This window comes from Miscanthus floridulus, chromosome 15, assembly GCF_019320115.1.
Source record: "Miscanthus floridulus cultivar M001 chromosome 15, ASM1932011v1, whole genome shotgun sequence".
Lineage (NCBI taxonomy): Eukaryota > Viridiplantae > Streptophyta > Magnoliopsida > Poales > Poaceae > Miscanthus > Miscanthus floridulus.
Window position 1 is genome coordinate 37,049,059 of NC_089594.1, and position 27,241 is coordinate 37,076,299.

At 51.6% G+C, this 27,241-nt stretch overlaps 2 protein-coding genes across 2 annotated transcripts; both read left to right on the forward strand.

Annotated features, from left to right (window-relative positions):
• The first annotated feature begins 719 nt into the window (after nt 1-719).
• Nucleotides 720-3,725, forward strand: LOC136509357 (protein CUP-SHAPED COTYLEDON 1-like). The gene is made up of 4 exons (XM_066504176.1): nt 720-769; nt 901-1,140; nt 1,246-1,529; nt 2,756-3,725. Exons 2-4 carry the CDS (start codon nt 918-920, stop codon nt 3,419-3,421), a joined length of 1,173 nt encoding a protein of 390 aa, XP_066360273.1. The 5' UTR covers nt 720-769; nt 901-917; the 3' UTR covers nt 3,422-3,725.
• Nucleotides 3,726-15,426: 11,701 nt separating this feature from the next.
• LOC136509515 (protein CUP-SHAPED COTYLEDON 1-like) lies at nt 15,427-18,432 on the forward strand. Its single transcript, XM_066504285.1, has 4 exons — nt 15,427-15,476; nt 15,608-15,847; nt 15,953-16,236; nt 17,463-18,432. The coding sequence occupies exons 2-4, from the start codon at nt 15,625-15,627 to the stop codon at nt 18,126-18,128; spliced, it is 1,173 nt and encodes a 390-aa protein (XP_066360382.1). The 5' UTR covers nt 15,427-15,476; nt 15,608-15,624; the 3' UTR covers nt 18,129-18,432.
• The last annotated feature ends 8,809 nt before the right edge of the window (nt 18,433-27,241 follow it).

Sequence of the window (27,241 nt, forward strand, 5' to 3'; positions counted from 1 at the left end):
ACTCAGATTTGAGTTATGTCTCTTCTAACACATAAAATGAATCTTTTATATAGTTACTCTGTCAGAAGCTATAGATATTATGTTGAAGTCTTAAATTCGGCCTTATAGCCAAGTTTATTGGGCTTGGGCTGTGTTTAGATGACGAAAATTTTTGCAAAATACTACTATAGCACTTTTCGTTGTTATTTAACAATTAGTGTCCAATCATGGCCTAATTAGGCTTAAAAGATTCGTCTCGTGAATTTCGTCTAAACTGTGTAATTAGTTTTATTTTTTATCTATATTTAATGCTTCATGCATGTGTTCAAAGATTCAATGTGATGGAGAATATTGAAAAATTTTGCAAATTTTTTTGAAACTAAACAGGCACGTGGTATAAAAGAATTTCACCATCGACACGCCCTTCCGATGTGTGTGCACCGTCCAGACTCCCCAAAACACCAGACAGAAGCAAAGCTCCACCACTCCGCCACGTCATGTCCCCCGGCTCCACTCCCACGCCCACGCAGCCGGCTGGCCTTCTGCCGCCCGCTGTGACTGACACCCTCCCCGATTCGTCGAATCCACCATTTACTCCTCACCCACCCTCTCCTCCTACCCAGCCAGCCACGGCACTACTACGCCTCCCTGTCTCTCTCTGTCCCTGGCAAGCAAGCGCATGCCACAAAGCCCTGCCCACTATAAAATGAAGCCCACGAGCCTTCACTCCCCAAAACAAAAGGGTGAGCCTTCACTTCACTCCCCTCACACCACACGCCGGCCGGCACAGGTAGGAGTTGTGGTACATGCTGGCCCTGATGCTGATCCTTCCATTCCATTCCTTTTCCTTGGCTGGCTCTTTGCTCTTGCATTAATTAATGGACGTCCTCGATCGTATTGTTTTGTTTGTTGTGCTAGCAGCTGCTGTGCTGAGGACGATGGAGCGGTTCGGCGTGCTGGGCACGCGGCTGGGCCTGGACGGCGTCGTCGGCGGCGGCGGCGGAGGAGGAGGAGGCGAGCTGCCGCCGGGGTTCCGGTTCCACCCGACGGACGAGGAGCTCATCACCTACTACCTCCTCCGCAAGGCCGTGGACGGCAGCTTCTGCTGCCGCGCCATCGCCGAGATCGACCTCAACAAGTGCGAGCCATGGGAGCTCCCGGGTGCGTGAGTCGCTTATCAAATCGTTCTTGCACATGCATGCATTGTCTCCTGCTGCCACTCGTGATGATCTGATCACGCCATTGCTGATTGCCCCCCACGCACAGACAAGGCGAAGATGGGGGAGAAGGAGTGGTACTTCTACAGCCTCCGCGACCGCAAGTACCCGACGGGCCTGCGCACCAACCGCGCCACGGTGGCCGGCTACTGGAAGGCCACCGGCAAGGACCGCGAGATCCGCAGCGCCCGCTCCGGCGCTCTGGTCGGCATGAAGAAGACGCTCGTCTTCTACCGCGGCCGAGCCCCGAAAGGACAGAAGACGCACTGGGTCATGCACGAGTACCGCCTCGAGGGCACCTACTCCTACCATTTCCTCCCAAGCTCCACAAGGGTAACTTTAATTTGCGCATTTTTCCTCGCTTTTTATTCCTTTTGGTCCAAAATAATGCTATTTACTAGTAGTTATACTGTTCATAAACAAAATAATGCGAGTATTTGTTTATGTTCTCTGGGACTGAGGTCAGATCAGCGTCTAAAATTTTAGACGTCACATCGATGTTATACGGGGTGTCATCAGGTTTTTTATAACAATAAAAAAACAAATTCCGTAGGAAACCGTAGGAAAGCCCTAGATGAATTTATTAAACGTAACTAATTCATTATTAGCATATATGTTACCGTAACATTTTATTGTTAAATTATAAATTAATTAGGTTTAAAAGATTCGCATAGTAAATGAGTCACAAACTGTTTGATGTGACGGGGCATGAAGTTGTTGGACGGCAACTAAACAAGGCTGAAGTTCATCACGCATATATCTAAAACTCGAAAAAAAATTAAAGTTTCTGTACACTACGCACTCCACAAAAACACAAATACTCCTACGTATACTAGTAGTACAGCACTAGAGACACAAAGTAATGATGATGGGAGGGCAAAAGGGAGGTCACAGGCTCACTCAAGCATCGCATGGCTAGCTACGAGTAGGACAAGAGTAGCTGCAGCACAGTGCACAGGGGCGAGGCAGGCCCTGTACTGTAGGTGTCCCTGGTTTTCCCTGCCTCGCATCACGGCATCAGAGGCATGCATCAGTTGAGTGCATGCGTGTAGGATACGTACTCCTGCAGCTCTCTCTGCTGCTACATTACGTGCGTGGATATGGCAAAGCCCAAAGCCAGCCCAGGAGGGGAAGAAAGATAGGGCACAGGGATTCGAATCTTTTCTTGGCCAGTGCCGACGATGCGAGCGTATCAGCAAAGCGTAAATGCTCAGCTTGTTTGTTTGTTTGTTTTTACTACTGCTGATACGCTTCCACTTTCTGAACTAGATCGATTTCATGGGCTCGTGGATGCTAAAATTTACAAGTATATTGTAGTATTCATGTTTCCTATCTCGTGTCAAGCATGTGCCACTAGATTCAGCAAAGTGTTTTTTTTCCTTTTAGCATGTATAAAAAATCTGTTGTAATGTACCTTTAAAAATTATCAGCAAAGTATATTCATGTTACAATGGCATTTTCTACGGAGCACTGTAACTTTTCATTAATTATTAGCAGTAAAAGAAAGACACCTGAACTGTAGCATTTCTTTATAATAACACATGATGTACCTTTTTCAGGATGAGTGGGTGATCGCGAGGGTGTTCCAGAAGCCCGGCGAGGTCCCACCCGCCCGCAAGCACCACCGCCGCGGCGGCCTCAGCAGCGCCGGCGAGTCCTGCTTCTCGGATTCCACCTCGGCCTCCATCGGCGGCGGCGGGGGCGCGTCCGCGTCGTCCGCGCCTCGCCCACTGCTCACGGTCACGGACACCTCGCCGCTGTCGCTGTTCGCGTCGACCGCCGCGGCCAATAATGCCGCCGACGGCGACGCGACCTCCTACTGCGGCGGCCACGGCGGTGGCGCCGCCAACAATGGCAACAACCTGGTCACCGGCCGTGAGCTCGTGCCCTGCTTCTCCACTAGCACCACCACCGCCGGCGGCCTGGATGCCGCCGCGCTCGGCATCGGGCAGCCGTACAACGCAGCCCCGCTGCCGCTGGCCTTCGAGCCGCCGCCGGCTCCGGTCTTCTTCCCCAACCTGCATTCGTCGTCCGTGCAGGACAACCTCCAGCTGCCACTGTTCCTCTCAGGCGGCCTGTCCGGGACGCTGGGATCACTGGGCGCAGGGGCTCTCCACCACTGGCCCCTCGCCGGCATGGAGGTCAAGGTCGAGGGCCGCTCCGCGCCGCCGCAGATGGCTGTCGGCCCCGGCCAGCTCGATGGCGCCTTCGGCTGGGGCTTCTAGCTGCATGTGCACACACCGCTACATGGATAGGAATATGCCCCCACGTCCACATGGTCGTTGTGCTAATTTACCCTCCTAAGTAACCAATCAGTCGATTAGTACGTAGTGATTTCTGCATGCGGTGTCGTTAAGCTTGGTTAATTAGCTGGACTAGTAAGTGTTAGGGTCGTCGTGTTCTATGTAATGTAGGGTACTTAACTGTGTGGTTTTATCTCTCACTTCAGTAGCAGGATGTGACTGACCGGCCGACCATGGGTTGGTAAATCATCAGTCGATCAGTATGTAAGCAGTGAAGTGAAGTCTTCTTAGCAGCTTTGTTCGTGGATTAGATGTGTCGTGTGTGCTCAGCGTACCCTTCTTTAGTTGGACCCAAAGTCCAAAAAGTTCTACAGTATCTATCACATCGAATGTTTGTGGCCCGTGCATGGAGCATTAGATGTAGACGAAAAGAAAAACTAATTGTACAGTTTGGTGGAAAATTTAGAGACGAATGTTTTAAGTCTAATTAGTCCATGTTTGAACACTATTTACCAAATAAAAACGAAAGTACAGTAGCCCTAAAATTCAAATTTCACGAACTAAACCAGGGCTCATAGTTCGTGCAGTGGAATCGACGGGATGCGATGCGCCTGCCTGAGAGCACTGGAGGTTCTGACCGCGTGCTTGTGCGGTGTACGACGCCTAACGCTAGTGGTGTTGGGTTTGGCTGGTGGTGCTCGAGAGCGCTAGAAGTCCACACGGCCGTTTCCCTGGCACGGGCACGGGCACGGCGCCTCAGCTTTTTGCATGCATGCGTCCATCCATCCGTCATTCCAAACGTCACTTCCCCATTGCATGCCATGCCCATACGGCCATGCCTCCTCTTCTCCCCTCGGCGCGCTCTCTCTCTCCGTGCAGTGTGGTGGCTGTGGCAGCAGCAGCAGCTAGGAGGAAGAGGAGCGAGTACGAGCAGGTAGTACTCCCAATATTTTATGTGATGGATGGCGACGGTGACGAGATTGGGACGTCTCATGCTGGATCCCTGGGAATGGATACACCGACGGATACGTGACGGGGGATGATACAGGAGGCTCTTTCGCTCGCCCGCTCGACGAGCTCCATTCATCCATCCATCTTACATCACCAAACAGGTCGCATCATGCATCCATGCGATGGCCGCTGGCTGCAGGAACCCACGCCTGGCCGCCTCGTGCTCCGAAACACTCGTGGAATGGAGATCTCAATCCATCCAGGAAGATGGGCATGGTTTAGATTGAGGTTAGGAATTAGTATTTGGCACTGTAGCACTTTTATTTGTATTTGATAGGGCCTAACTAGGCTCAAAAGATTCGTCTCGTAATTTACAATCAAACTGTGTAATTAGTTATTTTTTTATCTACATTTAATACTCCATACATGTGTCCAAAGATTTGATGTGATAAAGAGAGAGTGAAAAAACTTGTAATCTAGACAAGGCCATGATTTCAAATGATTTTACTTTTTGCAGCAGATTTTTTGGACGTGAAAGCTGGTATGCATGGCATCACCGTACCGATACCATGATAGGTGTGGTCATCTTTATTCGAAATGGTGATGCACCCGTGTTCCCAAAGATTTCAAAGGCCCGTTCGCTTCGCTGAAGAAAAAAATAAGTCGAAACATGGTTCCGACTAATTTGTTGTGAGAGAAAAATACTGTTCCGGTTGAAAAAAAACAAGTTAAAAAGTACGGATTATCAGCCTGTTTGCTGGTTGGTTTCTGGACTGATAAGCCTGACTGATGCTGATTTATTATAAGAGAAAAATACTGTACCGACTAATAAACCCTGACTAAAACCAATAAACGAACAACCTATATAAGAGAAACGAACAGGGCCAAAGTGTGTTACGACTTACGAGCAACTTTAATAAGCTCAAATGTAGGACTTTGCCGGAACTTAAGCTTGGATTAGTTAGCCTGGCCTTAAAGGATAGTGATTTTATTGGTTCCAAATACTCCATTTGCCCCCAAAATACTTTGACCTTAAAGGATTCAAATTGTCCTAAAATAGTTAACACTCTCACTTCCAATGCATCTTTGGCCCTATTCACTTGAACTTATCAGACATACCGTTTCAGCAAAATAACAATATTTTTCTCTCACAACGAATCAATATCAACATCAGCGTTTTTCCAGCCAGCCGAACGTAGCCTTTCTCTTTCTACCGATGTACCTTTTTCTTTTCTCAATACTCTATCAATATTTCTCTCTATTTCTCTCCTTCTTGATTTCTGTGTACCACACATTTTCACTTTTTCTTAATTCTCGTGTTCATACCTAAAACATCTACTATTTTAGAACAGAGGGAGTAGTTCTTATTTGACAGAGGAATAAAAAGACTCTTTGTTACGGTATATGAAAGAGACGTATCTAGTGTCTGGGCTAGAGCCGTACCTAGAGTCATAGTTAGCTGGCCAGAGCTCTACCAAATATGGCTTAATTTAAAGGGTTTACTTGAAGGAAATGTACATTTAGATGGCTCGCCAAAACATTGTCTCACAACTTGGATGCCAACAAGTTAAGTTGGCAGTGATGTGGCAAACACTTGGAGTATAATTAGGTTCTTATTTCCCATCAACCGTTTAGAGATATGTTGTCGGGGACCAATACTAGGGTACCCGAAAAGAAGAAGCTAATGGTCATCAACATTGATTCATCCGAGCAGTCAAGAGTGTGACTACAGCTCCAACCGAGCCCCAAGTGCGCAGCCTCCGCCTCGCCCGAGGTCGGGTTCCGTCTCGCCCGACCCCGAGGTCGCGGGCTCCGCCTCGCCCAACCCCGAGGCCGCGGGCTCCGTCTCGGCCGACCCTTGGGTTTGTGCTCCGTCTCACCCGACCCCTTTGGGTGCGGGCTCTGTCTCACCCGACGGGGACCCATACCGCCGCCAACCACTCCAGGTCCAAGCGTATGGGTCTCGGTCAAAACTCTGACACCAAGGAAGAGAACGGCACGCCCCGATGTAAACCGTGGCAATGACAAGCCATATCTGAGGATTCACATCAAGAACATCGTCAGGCATGTCGGTGCTGTTTCTGCCTAACCCTCGTACGAACGCTGACAGGCACGTCAGTTCACCACGACGCCCGTCGAGACAGAATGTGACGCCATGACCGGCAAATGACGCCTACACATGGCGCCAGTGACAAACAGGGCCATGACGTGGGGCCATCCCTGTTGATATCGATAGGGTCGGCAGGACCCGCATGAAGGAGAATAAGGATCCGGTGATCCTGAAAGCCTTCCTCTCTCTGGTTCTTCTTTTTTCTCCGTTGTAACCCGTGCTTTCCCTGGGCCTATAAAAGGGAAAGCAGGGCGCCCCATGAGGGGGGATCCAGATCCGCACAAGACCGAACCATGTGATAAAAACACAAGAGCACGACACAAGCACACAACTGAGCAGCGATCGACCTCTCAGCACCCGTTCATTCCTTTCACCAGAGACTTGGGATCATTTCCCTCTCTCGCCCGTTTGTAACCCCTACTATAAACTTTCAGTGCTAGTAACACGAGCAGCAACGACGAACTGGACGTAGGAACTTTCTGCCCGAACTAGTATAAACCTCGTGTCCTCTAAGCACACCATCCGATCCAGACGCGTAATACTAGAAATTTACTCGTCGCTGGTAACTCAAAACACCGATAGTTGGCACGCCAGGTAGGGGCTTTTTGCGTGTCTCGACGTCCACATCAGGCCTCGGATGGCTAGTCACGGCATCAACTGGGTCTCGAGCGCGCACGTGCGCTTCAAGAACCTGGACTTCATCGTCACAACGGAGGGAAAATTGGTGCAGGCTCCTGTCGCCGTCCAACCTCTCCACTCCGCTGGCCTCAACGCAATCGCCGATGCACTTGGGGAGCTGCAGCTGCACGCAACGGAGGCCGACGCCACCGAGAGCGACTAGCTCCTCGGCTTCGACTACGGGAGGTTAGAGCGCCAGCTCGGCGACTTCCTGGGACCCCGACCGTCCTGGGAGGACCTAGGCCGCCTCACCTTCTCGTTCGCCAATGTCATGATGCAGCTTGTTGGAGGAGAGCCGCTCTCCTTGGAATACCTCATCCGGAGCACCCCAACAGCGCTCCCGTTCGGTCTGCACCACGCTGCAGAGACCGTTGGCCACTTTGTGGCGCAACGCACACCCCCATCCCCTACGAACGATGAGTTCATGGGGATGACTGAATATGTCGCAGAGTCTTTCCATGTCCTCCTCGTAGGAGAATCGAAGTCGCCCTCCATCTCTGACTCCAGCAGTGGGAGCCATCACCCCTCTCATGAATGTTTCATGGCAGGTACCCTCGAGGGACACATCAAAAGCATCCATGAGGGAGAGGCTACCCCAACAAACGACCTCAATGATGAGGTTGAGGGGGATGCAGGGGCCCCACCTTGCCTGCAGGTAGAGCAGCTGAAGGCCCAGCACCAAAAGATCGAGGAAGCATGGTCCAGCTCAAGCAGGAACACGCGGAGCTTGAGCGAGAGATCGAGCGCCACAGAGACGGTGGGCGTGCGCACGCCTCGGACCATGACGTGAATCGAAGGATCATCGAGGACGATGAAGCCCTCCCACACTTCACCCGGGCAAGCTAGAACATCACCACCGCAGCGGCCTTGCTCTGGGGGCTTCCGGGGCCCGCGACGCTCAAGGATCGTTGGGCCCATCGCTAGATTCGCATGCTACTCGAGCGTGCGACGGTGCAACAGGCCGAGAGCTCGCTATCCCGACGATGCGAGCTCGACGCCAGCCAGCACGCACCCTCAGAGCGACCCAACATGGATGTGTTAGTTCACCAGGCGCAGCAAGGCAGCAGGTCGCGCACCGCGGTCCTGGTGCATGAGCGTCTCGGCCTTCACCGTGACGCGCGAAACATCCTCGACGCCCATAGACGTACCCATGGTGATGCGAGGGAGGGGGCAAGGCACGGCTACCACCCTCATCGTGGCGGACGCTATGACAGCAATGAGGACCGAAGCACGTGCCCCGACTTTACCGGAACCTCAGGCCTTTGGCCGACACATCCTCAATGTCGTCTTTCCACCGCGGTACCGACCGCCGACCAACATTCCAAAATACTCCGAGGAAACAAACCTCGGACTGTGGCTCGAGGATTATCAGCTTGCTTGCCAAGCCGGTGGAGCGGATAATGACGATTTCATTATCCGCAACCTTCCATTGTTCCTCGCCGATTCGGCGCGAACGTGGTTGGAACACCTTCCACCCAACAGAATCCAAAGTTGGGTGGACCTGAATGAGATCTTCATGGGAAACTTCTAGGGATCTCAAAAACTGCTGATAGAAGGCTAGGAAAACTCTTCATGGGTACATCTGGCGCTTCTCCCGGCAATGCAACGAGCTACCCAACGTCGTCGATGTCGATGTCATAGGAGCCTTCCTATCTGGGACCACCTGCGAGTCTCTGGTTCACAAGCTAGGACGTAAGGGCTCGTGAACCACCAAGGAGCTCCTCAACATCGCCACGAGCCACGCCTCAGCCGAGGAGGCAGTCGGGGTGATTTTTGACCGCCTCAAAGGCAAGGCGAAGCGGGATGAGGATGCCGGTGAAGGCGCCTCTAACCGTCCTAGCAAGAAGAAGAACATTCAACAGTGCGAGGGCTCGCTCGTGGCCGCCGCCGACCGCAAGGGGGTCAAAAGCCCACCAAGGGCACCCTGGACCACTTCAAGAAGCTGCTCATAGGACCATGCCCGAACCATCTTTCCCCATCAAGAACCTATACAAGGACTATGTCCTCATGAAGCGGTTCTTGACTAGAGGCTCCAACAAGGAGGAGTATAGGGGGGACGCCAAGTCGGCCACAGACGACACCAAGGGGAAGGACGATGACTTTCCGACGCTGGATGGCTGCCTCATGATCTTCAGAGGGTTGGTGGCCTATGACTCCAACCACCGCTAGAAGCTTGCGTGTCGCGAAGTCTATATGGCCGAGCCAGCCGCACCTACGTTCCTCCGATGGTCGGAGTCCACCATAACCTTTGATCGGACTGACCACCCAGAAAAGCGTCCTGCAGCTGGGAAGATATCCGTTCGTGGTCGACCCGATCATCGGCATGAAGTGGCTCACCAAGGTGCTGATGGATGGAGGCAGCGGCCTCAACATCATGTACGCTGAAACGCTTGACGCCATGGGCATCGACCGAGCATGCATCCGGCCGACCAGGGCGCCTTTCCACGGTGTCGTGCTAGGAAAGCAGGCCATGCCACTTGGGTAGATCAACCTGCCCATCACCTTTGGGGATCCAACCAATTATAGGATGGAGGCCCTTACCTTCTAGGTGGTCAGGTTCCACAGAACCTACCACGCCATCTTGGGACGTCCATGCTACGTGAAGTTCACGGTCGTCCCTAACTACACCTATCTAAAGTTAAAGATGCCGGGTCCATACAGGGTCACCTCCTTCCAGCGCGCCTACGAGTGCGAGGTCGAGTGCTACGAACATGCCGTGATAATTGTCGCCTCCAAAGATCTTGCGGCCATCAGGGAGGAGGTCGTCGAAGAAGCACCCGACCCCAAGCGGTCGACCGGGTCTTTTGAGCCTGTAGAGAGTGCTAAGGAGGTCCTCATAGACCCTAGTGGCTCCAAGGGCAAAGTGGTGCGCATTGGCACCACGCTTTCCTCCGAATAGGAAAGCGCGCTCGTCGACTTCCTCGACGCAAATAGAGACATCTTTGCATGGAGACCCTCGGACATGCCAGGCATTCCAAGAGAAGTCACCGAGCATGCCTTGAAGATCAGGCTAGGCTCCAAGCCGGTGAAGCAGCGCCTGCGTCGCTTCAACGAGGAGAAATGCAAGGCCATCGGCAAGGAGATTGCGAAGCTTTTTCTGGTCAGGTTCATCAAGGAAGTATATCACCCCGAGTGATTAGCCAATCCTGTTCTTATACAAAAAAAGAGTGGGAAATGGATGATGTGTGTTGACTACATGGGTCTCAACAAAGCGTGTCCAAAGGATCTATTTCCTTTGCCACGCATAGACCAAGTAGTCGACTCAACCTCAGGGTGCGAAACCCTTTTCTTCTTTGATGCGTACTCCGGGTACCATCAAATCACAATAAAAGAGTTCGGCCGGCTCGTGACGTCTTTCATCACCCCGTTCGGATCATTCTGCTACGTCACAATGCCGTTCGGTCTAAAAACGTGGGGGCTAGGTACCAACGCTGCATGCTTAAGTGTTTCGGGGATCTCATCGGGCGGACCATTGAGGCCTATGTGGAAGACATCGTGGTCAAATCCAAACGGGCTGACCAGGTCATAGCTAACCTAGAGTAGACCTTCACGAAACTCCGAGCAAACAGCATCAAACTCAACCCCGAGAAGTGCGTTTTCGGAGTCCCAAGGGGTATGCTACTAGGTTTTATCGTCTCTGAGCGTGTGAAAGGTCCTTGTTTGGTTTTGGTAATTGAGTGACAACTTAGGTGGACTAATTGTGTTTATGTGAGATACACAGGTGATTAGTCCACAGGTACATGTGTGTGAGCAACATATGCCATGAAGGTGAAAATGGCTTAGAGATGTTACAAAGCTCACACATGTGATGATGAAGGAGCTTAAATGCACATGAGACATGACATTGAGTCATGTGATCATGGTGGAGAAGATCAAGACGAGACTTGGCTTGATGGACCGGTTGCAAGCGTGAAGGGCAAGTCGAAGGCTTTGGAGTGATGGACCGCGTGGCGGTGAAGCTTGAGCAAGACTAGGCGCCGATGGACAATGGCAACAGTGAAGAGCAAGTGAAGTCAAGATCGATGAACCAATATGATCACGTGATGATATGAAATGGATCATATCATTGTTGATCATGTTGGTGCATGTGTTGCATCGACATTAGAGGAGATGGAATGGAATGCGCAAGGCAAAGGTATAACCTAGGGCATTTCATTTCACTGGTCATAGGTGTGTAGAGAAGTATATGACCGGGTTTAGGATAGATGGCCGTACTATCAAGAGGGGCAAACTTGTTTGCATATCGGTCATCTAGTGCCACTCGAGTGATCTAACTTTGCATCGTCGCTAGGATCGAGTGGCGTGGCAAGTTGAGTGGCTAACATCCTTTGGGAAATGATTGTGAAAAGCTAACACACATACACATGGTGGTGTACACTTGGTGGTGTTGGCACATTTACAAAGGAGGTGGTGTTTGCAGGGTTGAGATGGGTTTGGGTCCCTCTCTCCCTCCCGCCAAGCTTGCAAGGCGGGATTCGGCGCATTCGGGAAAATGGAATGCCTATTTTCTATTGCGCCGGATGCAAACTCTTGGTGGTTGGCACATTGGAGCAAGGGTGAAGAAGTTAGAAGTGAAAACGAGTAGATCGCGAAGATGCTGGCGTCGGTCTACTGACCGGACGCTGGGTCACGCAGCGACCGGACGCTGAAAGGCTGCGTCTGGTCAAACTGACGGGTCTGCACTGTACCGAGGGTATTGCACCGGACGCTGGTCTATGTCCGGTCAAGGTGGACCGGACGCGTCCGGTCGAGAAAATATGCCTCAGGGAGCTTAGTGGAAACGACCGGACACTGGGGCTTCAGCGTCCGGTCAGTTTTACCGCTACGTCCGGTCAGGTCAAGTGACCATTGGAATCAGGGCACGTGGTCGTCTGTGGGCGACCGGACGCTGAGGTCCAGCGTCCGGTCAACACGACCGGAGCGTCCGGTCGGCCCAATTTTTGCCCAGTGAAGGGGTAACGGCTAGTTTAGCCCTTGGGGCTATAAATAGAAGTGGCCTTCGGCCATGGCTGGTGCTGAGCACCTAAGGGGACTTAGTGTCCATGCTTGTGAGTGCTTGGGAGCCCTCCATCACACATATACTTGATAGTGATCATTCGATTGTGTGAGTGAGTGATTCTAGTGCGGTTGCATCATGAGGTTGTATCGAGTGGCACTAGGTGATTGAGTTGCAAGCCGGTGGTGCTTGTTACTCTTGGAGGTTGCCACCTCCTAGACGGCTTGGTGGTGGTCTCCGTGGAAGCCCGCAAGAAGCTTGTGCGGCGCTCTGGAGAAGTGCTTGTGAGGGGCATTGTGCTCGCCCCGCGGGAGCCGCGAAGAGCAACTCTAGTAAAGCATGTCATTGAGCTACCCTCACTCAAGGGGTAGGTTCTTGCGGTGCCCGACATGCGGGCTTGGCGGGTGATGCCAATTAGCCGCCGAACCACCAAGTGAGCGGTCGACACAACGGGGACTAGCGTGTTGGCAAACACATGAACCTCAGGAGAAAAATCATCGTGTCAACCTTATTCTTCCCGTTGGTTTGCATCCCCGTTACACAAGCTTGCAATTACTTTTATACATATTAAGCTTGTGTAGTTGCTCTTGTAATTAGATAGCTTGTGTAGCTTGCTAATTACCTTCTTGCTTGTGTAGCATAGAAGTAGCTCCCTTGCGTGGCTAATTTGGTTTTAGTAACCTTGTTAGTCACATTGCTTAGTTTGTGTAGCTAAGTATTTGCGCTCTCTAATTAGGCATTGGTTGCCTTGTTATTGAGCTTTGCTAGTGAGCTTAGTTGGCTTTGTGCTTTTGCTTACTAGCATGTGTAGGAGCTCCCTTGTTGCTTAAAGTACTAGTGGCATAGGTTTGTGTGACCTTGCTCCTAGAAATGTTTAGGAGAGCTCTAGCTAGCCCGGCACCTTAGTTGCATAATTAGTATCTTTGCAAGGTGCTAGTGAACATATATAGAGGGGTGTAGTCTTGGCTAGACCGATTGTTTTAATTCCGCATTTATATCGGTTAGCCGACGCGATTAATTTTAGAAAAGACTATTCACCCCCCCTCTAGTCCGCCATCTCGACCTTTCAGCGTGGCATCGAAGCCAACCCAGAGAAGATCTCGGCCATCATGAGGATGGGCCTGATTCATAACATAATAGGGGTACAACGAGTTACGGGGTGCCTCGCGCGCTTAGCTGCTTTATCTCGTGCCTCGGCGAACGAGGTCTCTCCCTCTATCGGCTCTGAAGAAGGCTGACCATTTCGAATGGGCGCCCAAGGCCTAGGAGGTGCTTGACAAGGTCAAGCAGCTCCTAACAAAGTCCTCGATCCTGGACCCCTCGACTGACGGGAAACCGCTTCTACTCTACATTGCAGCCACCACGCAAGTGGTCAACGCCGCCCTGGTAGTAGAGCGAGAAGAAGAAGGACACGCACTCAAAGTGCAGCATCCCATGTACTTCATTAGTGAGGTCTTGTCCAATTCCAAGACCCGCTACCCCAAATCCAGAAGCTGTTGTACGTCGTTCTCATCGCCGGCCAAGAGAAAGTTGCGTCACTACTTTAAGTCGCATCCAGTGATGGTCATGACATCCTTCCCTCTCGGCGAGGTCGTCCAAAACAGGGATGCCACGGGAAGAATCGCCAAGTGGGCACTCGAGCTGATGGGTCAAGGCATTTCATATGCCCCTAGAACGGCCATCAAGTCCCAAGTGCTGGTTGATTTCGTTGTAGAATGGACCGAGATCCAAATGCTGCCAGCAGCCATCGACCAAGAGTACTAGACGATGTACTTCAACAGATCGCTGATGAAGAAAGGCGCCGGCGTGGGGCTGGTCTTTGTTTCACCCCTTGAGGTATGCATGAGGTACATGGTTCGCATCCATTTCCCCTCCTCCAACAATGTGGCCGAATATGAGGCACTCATCAACGGCCTACGCATCGCTATCGAGTTGGGTATCCGACGGCTTGACATCCGGGGTGACTCCTAGCTGTTCATCGACTAAGTCATGAAGGAATCAAGCTACCACTAGCCAAGATGGCCGCATATTGTAGAGAAGTCCACCAGCTAGAGGACAAGTTCAACGGTCTTGAGCTCAATCACATCCCAAGGCGTCTCAATGAGGTGGCCGACGCTCTGGCAAAAATGGCGTCCGACTGAGAGCCGGTGCCGACGTGCTGACTAGTTTGGTATGAGAGAAAAATATTATTCCAGCTTATAATCCACGATCGTATACGAGCAATCGAACAGGCTGTATAAAACGTGAGAATCATAGACAGACATGAAGAGAGACAATTTCTACATTTACGAAGTTAGTGAACGTTGCACTAAAAAAATAGTCAAAATTTTTGTGTCTTTATTATTAGAGAATAGATCTACTGCTTACATGGCTTGGCTTAGACTGTCTCCAACAACCGCGACCCAAAATATAAGACATATTCGTCCTTTGGGTAGCGTTATCGGCAAAGGGTTCAATACCTATTTTTGGTGGTCTCCAACAATAAGACCCAAAAGACAATATTTTCTGCTAATAGGTCTCGAGGAGAGAGAATACTCAGATTTGAGTTATGTCTCTTCTAACACATAAAATGAATCTTTTATATAGTTACTCTGTCAGAAGCTATAGATATTATGTTGAAGTCTTAAATTCGGCCTTATAGCCAAGTTTATTGGGCTTGGGCTGTGTTTAGATGACGAAAATTTTTGCAAAATACTACTATAGCACTTTTCGTTGTTATTTAACAATTAGTGTCCAATCATGGCCTAATTAGGCTTAAAAGATTCGTCTCGTGAATTTCGTCTAAACTGTGTAATTAGTTTTATTTTTTATCTATATTTAATGCTTCATGCATGTGTTCAAAGATTCAATGTGATGGAGAATATTGAAAAATTTTGCAAATTTTTTTGAAACTAAACAGGCACGTGGTATAAAAGAATTTCACCATCGACACGCCCTTCCGATGTGTGTGCACCGTCCAGACTCCCCAAAACACCAGACAGAAGCAAAGCTCCACCACTCCGCCACGTCATGTCCCCCGGCTCCACTCCCACGCCCACGCAGCCGGCTGGCCTTCTGCCGCCCGCTGTGACTGACACCCTCCCCGATTCGTCGAATCCACCATTTACTCCTCACCCACCCTCTCCTCCTACCCAGCCAGCCACGGCACTACTACGCCTCCCTGTCTCTCTCTGTCCCTGGCAAGCAAGCGCATGCCACAAAGCCCTGCCCACTATAAAATGAAGCCCACGAGCCTTCACTCCCCAAAACAAAAGGGTGAGCCTTCACTTCACTCCCCTCACACCACACGCCGGCCGGCACAGGTAGGAGTTGTGGTACATGCTGGCCCTGATGCTGATCCTTCCATTCCATTCCTTTTCCTTGGCTGGCTCTTTGCTCTTGCATTAATTAATGGACGTCCTCGATCGTATTGTTTTGTTTGTTGTGCTAGCAGCTGCTGTGCTGAGGACGATGGAGCGGTTCGGCGTGCTGGGCACGCGGCTGGGCCTGGACGGCGTCGTCGGCGGCGGCGGCGGAGGAGGAGGAGGCGAGCTGCCGCCGGGGTTCCGGTTCCACCCGACGGACGAGGAGCTCATCACCTACTACCTCCTCCGCAAGGCCGTGGACGGCAGCTTCTGCTGCCGCGCCATCGCCGAGATCGACCTCAACAAGTGCGAGCCATGGGAGCTCCCGGGTGCGTGAGTCGCTTATCAAATCGTTCTTGCACATGCATGCATTGTCTCCTGCTGCCACTCGTGATGATCTGATCACGCCATTGCTGATTGCCCCCCACGCACAGACAAGGCGAAGATGGGGGAGAAGGAGTGGTACTTCTACAGCCTCCGCGACCGCAAGTACCCGACGGGCCTGCGCACCAACCGCGCCACGGTGGCCGGCTACTGGAAGGCCACCGGCAAGGACCGCGAGATCCGCAGCGCCCGCTCCGGCGCTCTGGTCGGCATGAAGAAGACGCTCGTCTTCTACCGCGGCCGAGCCCCGAAAGGACAGAAGACGCACTGGGTCATGCACGAGTACCGCCTCGAGGGCACCTACTCCTACCATTTCCTCCCAAGCTCCACAAGGGTAACTTTAATTTGCGCATTTTTCCTCGCTTTTTATTCCTTTTGGTCCAAAATAATGCTATTTACTAGTAGTTATACTGTTCATAAACAAAATAATGCGAGTATTTGTTTATGTTCTCTGGGACTGAGGTCAGATCAGCGTCTAAAATTTTAGACGTCACATCGATGTTATACGGGGTGTCATCAGGTTTTTTATAACAATAAAAAAACAAATTCCGTAGGAAACCGTAGGAAAGCCCTAGATGAATTTATTAAACGTAACTAATTCATTATTAGCATATATGTTACCGTAACATTTTATTGTTAAATTATAAATTAATTAGGTTTAAAAGATTCGCATAGTAAATGAGTCACAAACTGTTTGATGTGACGGGGCATGAAGTTGTTGGACGGCAACTAAACAAGGCTGAAGTTCATCACGCATATATCTAAAACTCGAAAAAAAATTAAAGTTTCTGTACACTACGCACTCCACAAAAACACAAATACTCCTACGTATACTAGTAGTACAGCACTAGAGACACAAAGTAATGATGATGGGAGGGCAAAAGGGAGGTCACAGGCTCACTCAAGCATCGCATGGCTAGCTACGAGTAGGACAAGAGTAGCTGCAGCACAGTGCACAGGGGCGAGGCAGGCCCTGTACTGTAGGTGTCCCTGGTTTTCCCTGCCTCGCATCACGGCATCAGAGGCATGCATCAGTTGAGTGCATGCGTGTAGGATACGTACTCCTGCAGCTCTCTCTGCTGCTACATTACGTGCGTGGATATGGCAAAGCCCAAAGCCAGCCCAGGAGGGGAAGAAAGATAGGGCACAGGGATTCGAATCTTTTCTTGGCCAGTGCCGACGATGCGAGCGTATCAGCAAAGCGTAAATGCTCAGCTTGTTTGTTTGTTTGTTTTTACTACTGCTGATACGCTTCCACTTTCTGAACTAGATCGATTTCATGGGCTCGTGGATGCTAAAATTTACAAGTATATTGTAGTATTCATGTTTCCTATCTCGTGTCAAGCATGTGCCACTAGATTCAGCAAAGTGTTTTTTTTCCTTTTAGCATGTATAAAAAATCTGTTGTAATGTACCTTTAAAAATTATCAGCAAAGTATATTCATGTTACAATGGCATTTTCTACGGAGCACTGTAACTTTTCATTAATTATTAGCAGTAAAAGAAAGACACCTGAACTGTAGCATTTCTTTATAATAACACATGATGTACCTTTTTCAGGATGAGTGGGTGATCGCGAGGGTGTTCCAGAAGCCCGGCGAGGTCCCACCCGCCCGCAAGCACCACCGCCGCGGCGGCCTCAGCAGCGCCGGCGAGTCCTGCTTCTCGGATTCCACCTCGGCCTCCATCGGCGGCGGCGGGGGCGCGTCCGCGTCGTCCGCGCCTCGCCCACTGCTCACGGTCACGGACACCTCGCCGCTGTCGCTGTTCGCGTCGACCGCCGCGGCCAATAATGCCGCCGACGGCGACGCGACCTCCTACTGCGGCGGCCACGGCGGTGGCGCCGCCAACAATGGCAACAACCTGGTCACCGGCCGTGAGCTCGTGCCCTGCTTCTCCACTAGCACCACCACCGCCGGCGGCCTGGATGCCGCCGCGCTCGGCATCGGGCAGCCGTACAACGCAGCCCCGCTGCCGCTGGCCTTCGAGCCGCCGCCGGCTCCGGTCTTCTTCCCCAACCTGCATTCGTCGTCCGTGCAGGACAACCTCCAGCTGCCACTGTTCCTCTCAGGCGGCCTGTCCGGGACGCTGGGATCACTGGGCGCAGGGGCTCTCCACCACTGGCCCCTCGCCGGCATGGAGGTCAAGGTCGAGGGCCGCTCCGCGCCGCCGCAGATGGCTGTCGGCCCCGGCCAGCTCGATGGCGCCTTCGGCTGGGGCTTCTAGCTGCATGTGCACACACCGCTACATGGATAGGAATATGCCCCCACGTCCACATGGTCGTTGTGCTAATTTACCCTCCTAAGTAACCAATCAGTCGATTAGTACGTAGTGATTTCTGCATGCGGTGTCGTTAAGCTTGGTTAATTAGCTGGACTAGTAAGTGTTAGGGTCGTCGTGTTCTATGTAATGTAGGGTACTTAACTGTGTGGTTTTATCTCTCACTTCAGTAGCAGGATGTGACTGACCGGCCGACCATGGGTTGGTAAATCATCAGTCGATCAGTATGTAAGCAGTGAAGTGAAGTCTTCTTAGCAGCTTTGTTCGTGGATTAGATGTGTCGTGTGTGCTCAGCGTACCCTTCTTTAGTTGGACCCAAAGTCCAAAAAGTTCTACAGTATCTATCACATCGAATGTTTGTGGCCCGTGCATGGAGCATTAGATGTAGACGAAAAGAAAAACTAATTGTACAGTTTGGTGGAAAATTTAGAGACGAATGTTTTAAGTCTAATTAGTCCATGTTTGAACACTATTTACCAAATAAAAACGAAAGTACAGTAGCCCTAAAATTCAAATTTCACGAACTAAACCAGGGCTCATAGTTCGTGCAGTGGAATCGACGGGATGCGATGCGCCTGCCTGAGAGCACTGGAGGTTCTGACCGCGTGCTTGTGCGGTGTACGACGCCTAACGCTAGTGGTGTTGGGTTTGGCTGGTGGTGCTCGAGAGCGCTAGAAGTCCACACGGCCGTTTCCCTGGCACGGGCACGGGCACGGCGCCTCAGCTTTTTGCATGCATGCGTCCATCCATCCGTCATTCCAAACGTCACTTCCCCATTGCATGCCATGCCCATACGGCCATGCCTCCTCTTCTCCCCTCGGCGCGCTCTCTCTCTCCGTGCAGTGTGGTGGCTGTGGCAGCAGCAGCAGCTAGGAGGAAGAGGAGCGAGTACGAGCAGGTAGTACTCCCAATATTTTATGTGATGGATGGCGACGGTGACGAGATTGGGACGTCTCATGCTGGATCCCTGGGAATGGATACACCGACGGATACGTGACGGGGGATGATACAGGAGGCTCTTTCGCTCGCCCGCTCGACGAGCTCCATTCATCCATCCATCTTACATCACCAAACAGGTCGCATCATGCATCCATGCGATGGCCGCTGGCTGCAGGAACCCACGCCTGGCCGCCTCGTGCTCCGAAACACTCGTGGAATGGAGATCTCAATCCATCCAGGAAGATGGGCATGGTTTAGATTGAGGTTAGGAATTAGTATTTGGCACTGTAGCACTTTTATTTGTATTTGATAGGGCCTAACTAGGCTCAAAAGATTCGTCTCGTAATTTACAATCAAACTGTGTAATTAGTTATTTTTTTATCTACATTTAATACTCCATACATGTGTCCAAAGATTTGATGTGATAAAGAGAGAGTGAAAAAACTTGTAATCTAGACAAGGCCATGATTTCAAATGATTTTACTTTTTGCAGCAGATTTTTTGGACGTGAAAGCTGGTATGCATGGCATCACCGTACCGATACCATGATAGGTGTGGTCATCTTTATTCGAAATGGTGATGCACCCGTGTTCCCAAAGATTTCAAAGGCCCGTTCGCTTCGCTGAAGAAAAAAATAAGTCGAAACATGGTTCCGACTAATTTGTTGTGAGAGAAAAATACTGTTCCGGTTGAAAAAAAACAAGTTAAAAAGTACGGATTATCAGCCTGTTTGCTGGTTGGTTTCTGGACTGATAAGCCTGACTGATGCTGATTTATTATAAGAGAAAAATACTGTACCGACTAATAAACCCTGACTAAAACCAATAAACGAACAACCTATATAAGAGAAACGAACAGGGCCAAAGTGTGTTACGACTTACGAGCAACTTTAATAAGCTCAAATGTAGGACTTTGCCGGAACTTAAGCTTGGATTAGTTAGCCTGGCCTTAAAGGATAGTGATTTTATTGGTTCCAAATACTCCATTTGCCCCCAAAATACTTTGACCTTAAAGGATTCAAATTGTCCTAAAATAGTTAACACTCTCACTTCCAATGCATCTTTGGCCCTATTCACTTGAACTTATCAGACATACCGTTTCAGCAAAATAACAATATTTTTCTCTCACAACGAATCAATATCAACATCAGCGTTTTTCCAGCCAGCCGAACGTAGCCTTTCTCTTTCTACCGATGTACCTTTTTCTTTTCTCAATACTCTATCAATATTTCTCTCTATTTCTCTCCTTCTTGATTTCTGTGTACCACACATTTTCACTTTTTCTTAATTCTCGTGTTCATACCTAAAACATCTACTATTTTAGAACAGAGGGAGTAGTTCTTATTTGACAGAGGAATAAAAAGACTCTTTGTTACGGTATATGAAAGAGACGTATCTAGTGTCTGGGCTAGAGCCGTACCTAGAGTCATAGTTAGCTGGCCAGAGCTCTACCAAATATGGCTTAATTTAAAGGGTTTACTTGAAGGAAATGTACATTTAGATGGCTCGCCAAAACATTGTCTCACAACTTGGATGCCAACAAGTTAAGTTGGCAGTGATGTGGCAAACACTTGGAGTATAATTAGGTTCTTATTTCCCATCAACCGTTTAGAGATATGTTGTCGGGGACCAATACTAGGGTACCCGAAAAGAAGAAGCTAATGGTCATCAACATTGATTCATCCGAGCAGTCAAGAGTGTGACTACAGCTCCAACCGAGCCCCAAGTGCGCAGCCTCCGCCTCGCCCGAGGTCGGGTTCCGTCTCGCCCGACCCCGAGGTCGCGGGCTCCGCCTCGCCCAACCCCGAGGCCGCGGGCTCCGTCTCGGCCGACCCTTGGGTTTGTGCTCCGTCTCACCCGACCCCTTTGGGTGCGGGCTCTGTCTCACCCGACGGGGACCCATACCGCCGCCAACCACTCCAGGTCCAAGCGTATGGGTCTCGGTCAAAACTCTGACACCAAGGAAGAGAACGGCACGCCCCGATGTAAACCGTGGCAATGACAAGCCATATCTGAGGATTCACATCAAGAACATCGTCAGGCATGTCGGTGCTGTTTCTGCCTAACCCTCGTACGAACGCTGACAGGCACGTCAGTTCACCACGACGCCCGTCGAGACAGAATGTGACGCCATGACCGGCAAATGACGCCTACACATGGCGCCAGTGACAAACAGGGCCATGACGTGGGGCCATCCCTGTTGATATCGATAGGGTCGGCAGGACCCGCATGAAGGAGAATAAGGATCCGGTGATCCTGAAAGCCTTCCTCTCTCTGGTTCTTCTTTTTTCTCCGTTGTAACCCGTGCTTTCCCTGGGCCTATAAAAGGGAAAGCAGGGCGCCCCATGAGGGGGGATCCAGATCCGCACAAGACCGAACCATGTGATAAAAACACAAGAGCACGACACAAGCACACAACTGAGCAGCGATCGACCTCTCAGCACCCGTTCATTCCTTTCACCAGAGACTTGGGATCATTTCCCTCTCTCGCCCGTTTGTAACCCCTACTATAAACTTTCAGTGCTAGTAACACGAGCAGCAACGACGAACTGGACGTAGGAACTTTCTGCCCGAACTAGTATAAACCTCGTGTCCTCTAAGCACACCATCCGATCCAGACGCGTAATACTAGAAATTTACTCGTCGCTGGTAACTCAAAACACCGATAGTTGGCACGCCAGGTAGGGGCTTTTTGCGTGTCTCGACGTCCACATCAGGCCTCGGATGGCTAGTCACGGCATCAACTGGGTCTCGAGCGCGCACGTGCGCTTCAAGAACCTGGACTTCATCGTCACAACGGAGGGAAAATTGGTGCAGGCTCCTGTCGCCGTCCAACCTCTCCACTCCGCTGGCCTCAACGCAATCGCCGATGCACTTGGGGAGCTGCAGCTGCACGCAACGGAGGCCGACGCCACCGAGAGCGACTAGCTCCTCGGCTTCGACTACGGGAGGTTAGAGCGCCAGCTCGGCGACTTCCTGGGACCCCGACCGTCCTGGGAGGACCTAGGCCGCCTCACCTTCTCGTTCGCCAATGTCATGATGCAGCTTGTTGGAGGAGAGCCGCTCTCCTTGGAATACCTCATCCGGAGCACCCCAACAGCGCTCCCGTTCGGTCTGCACCACGCTGCAGAGACCGTTGGCCACTTTGTGGCGCAACGCACACCCCCATCCCCTACGAACGATGAGTTCATGGGGATGACTGAATATGTCGCAGAGTCTTTCCATGTCCTCCTCGTAGGAGAATCGAAGTCGCCCTCCATCTCTGACTCCAGCAGTGGGAGCCATCACCCCTCTCATGAATGTTTCATGGCAGGTACCCTCGAGGGACACATCAAAAGCATCCATGAGGGAGAGGCTACCCCAACAAACGACCTCAATGATGAGGTTGAGGGGGATGCAGGGGCCCCACCTTGCCTGCAGGTAGAGCAGCTGAAGGCCCAGCACCAAAAGATCGAGGAAGCATGGTCCAGCTCAAGCAGGAACACGCGGAGCTTGAGCGAGAGATCGAGCGCCACAGAGACGGTGGGCGTGCGCACGCCTCGGACCATGACGTGAATCGAAGGATCATCGAGGACGATGAAGCCCTCCCACACTTCACCCGGGCAAGCTAGAACATCACCACCGCAGCGGCCTTGCTCTGGGGGCTTCCGGGGCCCGCGACGCTCAAGGATCGTTGGGCCCATCGCTAGATTCGCATGCTACTCGAGCGTGCGACGGTGCAACAGGCCGAGAGCTCGCTATCCCGACGATGCGAGCTCGACGCCAGCCAGCACGCACCCTCAGAGCGACCCAACATGGATGTGTTAGTTCACCAGGCGCAGCAAGGCAGCAGGTCGCGCACCGCGGTCCTGGTGCATGAGCGTCTCGGCCTTCACCGTGACGCGCGAAACATCCTCGACGCCCATAGACGTACCCATGGTGATGCGAGGGAGGGGGCAAGGCACGGCTACCACCCTCATCGTGGCGGACGCTATGACAGCAATGAGGACCGAAGCACGTGCCCCGACTTTACCGGAACCTCAGGCCTTTGGCCGACACATCCTCAATGTCGTCTTTCCACCGCGGTACCGACCGCCGACCAACATTCCAAAATACTCCGAGGAAACAAACCTCGGACTGTGGCTCGAGGATTATCAGCTTGCTTGCCAAGCCGGTGGAGCGGATAATGACGATTTCATTATCCGCAACCTTCCATTGTTCCTCGCCGATTCGGCGCGAACGTGGTTGGAACACCTTCCACCCAACAGAATCCAAAGTTGGGTGGACCTGAATGAGATCTTCATGGGAAACTTCTAGGGATCTCAAAAACTGCTGATAGAAGGCTAGGAAAACTCTTCATGGGTACATCTGGCGCTTCTCCCGGCAATGCAACGAGCTACCCAACGTCGTCGATGTCGATGTCATAGGAGCCTTCCTATCTGGGACCACCTGCGAGTCTCTGGTTCACAAGCTAGGACGTAAGGGCTCGTGAACCACCAAGGAGCTCCTCAACATCGCCACGAGCCACGCCTCAGCCGAGGAGGCAGTCGGGGTGATTTTTGACCGCCTCAAAGGCAAGGCGAAGCGGGATGAGGATGCCGGTGAAGGCGCCTCTAACCGTCCTAGCAAGAAGAAGAACATTCAACAGTGCGAGGGCTCGCTCGTGGCCGCCGCCGACCGCAAGGGGGTCAAAAGCCCACCAAGGGCACCCTGGACCACTTCAAGAAGCTGCTCATAGGACCATGCCCGAACCATCTTTCCCCATCAAGAACCTATACAAGGACTATGTCCTCATGAAGCGGTTCTTGACTAGAGGCTCCAACAAGGAGGAGTATAGGGGGGACGCCAAGTCGGCCACAGACGACACCAAGGGGAAGGACGATGACTTTCCGACGCTGGATGGCTGCCTCATGATCTTCAGAGGGTTGGTGGCCTATGACTCCAACCACCGCTAGAAGCTTGCGTGTCGCGAAGTCTATATGGCCGAGCCAGCCGCACCTACGTTCCTCCGATGGTCGGAGTCCACCATAACCTTTGATCGGACTGACCACCCAGAAAAGCGTCCTGCAGCTGGGAAGATATCCGTTCGTGGTCGACCCGATCATCGGCATGAAGTGGCTCACCAAGGTGCTGATGGATGGAGGCAGCGGCCTCAACATCATGTACGCTGAAACGCTTGACGCCATGGGCATCGACCGAGCATGCATCCGGCCGACCAGGGCGCCTTTCCACGGTGTCGTGCTAGGAAAGCAGGCCATGCCACTTGGGTAGATCAACCTGCCCATCACCTTTGGGGATCCAACCAATTATAGGATGGAGGCCCTTACCTTCTAGGTGGTCAGGTTCCACAGAACCTACCACGCCATCTTGGGACGTCCATGCTACGTGAAGTTCACGGTCGTCCCTAACTACACCTATCTAAAGTTAAAGATGCCGGGTCCATACAGGGTCACCTCCTTCCAGCGCGCCTACGAGTGCGAGGTCGAGTGCTACGAACATGCCGTGATAATTGTCGCCTCCAAAGATCTTGCGGCCATCAGGGAGGAGGTCGTCGAAGAAGCACCCGACCCCAAGCGGTCGACCGGGTCTTTTGAGCCTGTAGAGAGTGCTAAGGAGGTCCTCATAGACCCTAGTGGCTCCAAGGGCAAAGTGGTGCGCATTGGCACCACGCTTTCCTCCGAATAGGAAAGCGCGCTCGTCGACTTCCTCGACGCAAATAGAGACATCTTTGCATGGAGACCCTCGGACATGCCAGGCATTCCAAGAGAAGTCACCGAGCATGCCTTGAAGATCAGGCTAGGCTCCAAGCCGGTGAAGCAGCGCCTGCGTCGCTTCAACGAGGAGAAATGCAAGGCCATCGGCAAGGAGATTGCGAAGCTTTTTCTGGTCAGGTTCATCAAGGAAGTATATCACCCCGAGTGATTAGCCAATCCTGTTCTTATACAAAAAAAGAGTGGGAAATGGATGATGTGTGTTGACTACATGGGTCTCAACAAAGCGTGTCCAAAGGATCTATTTCCTTTGCCACGCATAGACCAAGTAGTCGACTCAACCTCAGGGTGCGAAACCCTTTTCTTCTTTGATGCGTACTCCGGGTACCATCAAATCACAATAAAAGAGTTCGGCCGGCTCGTGACGTCTTTCATCACCCCGTTCGGATCATTCTGCTACGTCACAATGCCGTTCGGTCTAAAAACGTGGGGGCTAGGTACCAACGCTGCATGCTTAAGTGTTTCGGGGATCTCATCGGGCGGACCATTGAGGCCTATGTGGAAGACATCGTGGTCAAATCCAAACGGGCTGACCAGGTCATAGCTAACCTAGAGTAGACCTTCACGAAACTCCGAGCAAACAGCATCAAACTCAACCCCGAGAAGTGCGTTTTCGGAGTCCCAAGGGGTATGCTACTAGGTTTTATCGTCTCTGAGCGTGTGAAAGGTCCTTGTTTGGTTTTGGTAATTGAGTGACAACTTAGGTGGACTAATTGTGTTTATGTGAGATACACAGGTGATTAGTCCACAGGTACATGTGTGTGAGCAACATATGCCATGAAGGTGAAAATGGCTTAGAGATGTTACAAAGCTCACACATGTGATGATGAAGGAGCTTAAATGCACATGAGACATGACATTGAGTCATGTGATCATGGTGGAGAAGATCAAGACGAGACTTGGCTTGATGGACCGGTTGCAAGCGTGAAGGGCAAGTCGAAGGCTTTGGAGTGATGGACCGCGTGGCGGTGAAGCTTGAGCAAGACTAGGCGCCGATGGACAATGGCAACAGTGAAGAGCAAGTGAAGTCAAGATCGATGAACCAATATGATCACGTGATGATATGAAATGGATCATATCATTGTTGATCATGTTGGTGCATGTGTTGCATCGACATTAGAGGAGATGGAATGGAATGCGCAAGGCAAAGGTATAACCTAGGGCATTTCATTTCACTGGTCATAGGTGTGTAGAGAAGTATATGACCGGGTTTAGGATAGATGGCCGTACTATCAAGAGGGGCAAACTTGTTTGCATATCGGTCATCTAGTGCCACTCGAGTGATCTAACTTTGCATCGTCGCTAGGATCGAGTGGCGTGGCAAGTTGAGTGGCTAACATCCTTTGGGAAATGATTGTGAAAAGCTAACACACATACACATGGTGGTGTACACTTGGTGGTGTTGGCACATTTACAAAGGAGGTGGTGTTTGCAGGGTTGAGATGGGTTTGGGTCCCTCTCTCCCTCCCGCCAAGCTTGCAAGGCGGGATTCGGCGCATTCGGGAAAATGGAATGCCTATTTTCTATTGCGCCGGATGCAAACTCTTGGTGGTTGGCACATTGGAGCAAGGGTGAAGAAGTTAGAAGTGAAAACGAGTAGATCGCGAAGATGCTGGCGTCGGTCTACTGACCGGACGCTGGGTCACGCAGCGACCGGACGCTGAAAGGCTGCGTCTGGTCAAACTGACGGGTCTGCACTGTACCGAGGGTATTGCACCGGACGCTGGTCTATGTCCGGTCAAGGTGGACCGGACGCGTCCGGTCGAGAAAATATGCCTCAGGGAGCTTAGTGGAAACGACCGGACACTGGGGCTTCAGCGTCCGGTCAGTTTTACCGCTACGTCCGGTCAGGTCAAGTGACCATTGGAATCAGGGCACGTGGTCGTCTGTGGGCGACCGGACGCTGAGGTCCAGCGTCCGGTCAACACGACCGGAGCGTCCGGTCGGCCCAATTTTTGCCCAGTGAAGGGGTAACGGCTAGTTTAGCCCTTGGGGCTATAAATAGAAGTGGCCTTCGGCCATGGCTGGTGCTGAGCACCTAAGGGGACTTAGTGTCCATGCTTGTGAGTGCTTGGGAGCCCTCCATCACACATATACTTGATAGTGATCATTCGATTGTGTGAGTGAGTGATTCTAGTGCGGTTGCATCATGAGGTTGTATCGAGTGGCACTAGGTGATTGAGTTGCAAGCCGGTGGTGCTTGTTACTCTTGGAGGTTGCCACCTCCTAGACGGCTTGGTGGTGGTCTCCGTGGAAGCCCGCAAGAAGCTTGTGCGGCGCTCTGGAGAAGTGCTTGTGAGGGGCATTGTGCTCGCCCCGCGGGAGCCGCGAAGAGCAACTCTAGTAAAGCATGTCATTGAGCTACCCTCAC

What these genes read in the sequence shown, in the direction of transcription:
- LOC136509357 (XM_066504176.1), top strand. Translation starts at nt 918, where the DNA reads ATGGAGCGGTTCGGCGTGCTGGGCACGCGGCTGGGCCTGGACGGCGTC. An exon ending in CGAGCCATGGGAGCTCCCGG is followed by an intron (nt 1,141 to 1,245) that starts GTGCGTGAGTCG and finishes CCCCACGCACAG; the next exon opens with ACAAGGCGAAGATGGGGGAG. An exon ending in TCCTCCCAAGCTCCACAAGG is followed by an intron (nt 1,530 to 2,755) that starts GTAACTTTAATT and finishes TACCTTTTTCAG; the next exon opens with GATGAGTGGGTGATCGCGAG.
- LOC136509515 (XM_066504285.1), top strand. Translation starts at nt 15,625, where the DNA reads ATGGAGCGGTTCGGCGTGCTGGGCACGCGGCTGGGCCTGGACGGCGTC. An exon ending in CGAGCCATGGGAGCTCCCGG is followed by an intron (nt 15,848 to 15,952) that starts GTGCGTGAGTCG and finishes CCCCACGCACAG; the next exon opens with ACAAGGCGAAGATGGGGGAG. An exon ending in TCCTCCCAAGCTCCACAAGG is followed by an intron (nt 16,237 to 17,462) that starts GTAACTTTAATT and finishes TACCTTTTTCAG; the next exon opens with GATGAGTGGGTGATCGCGAG.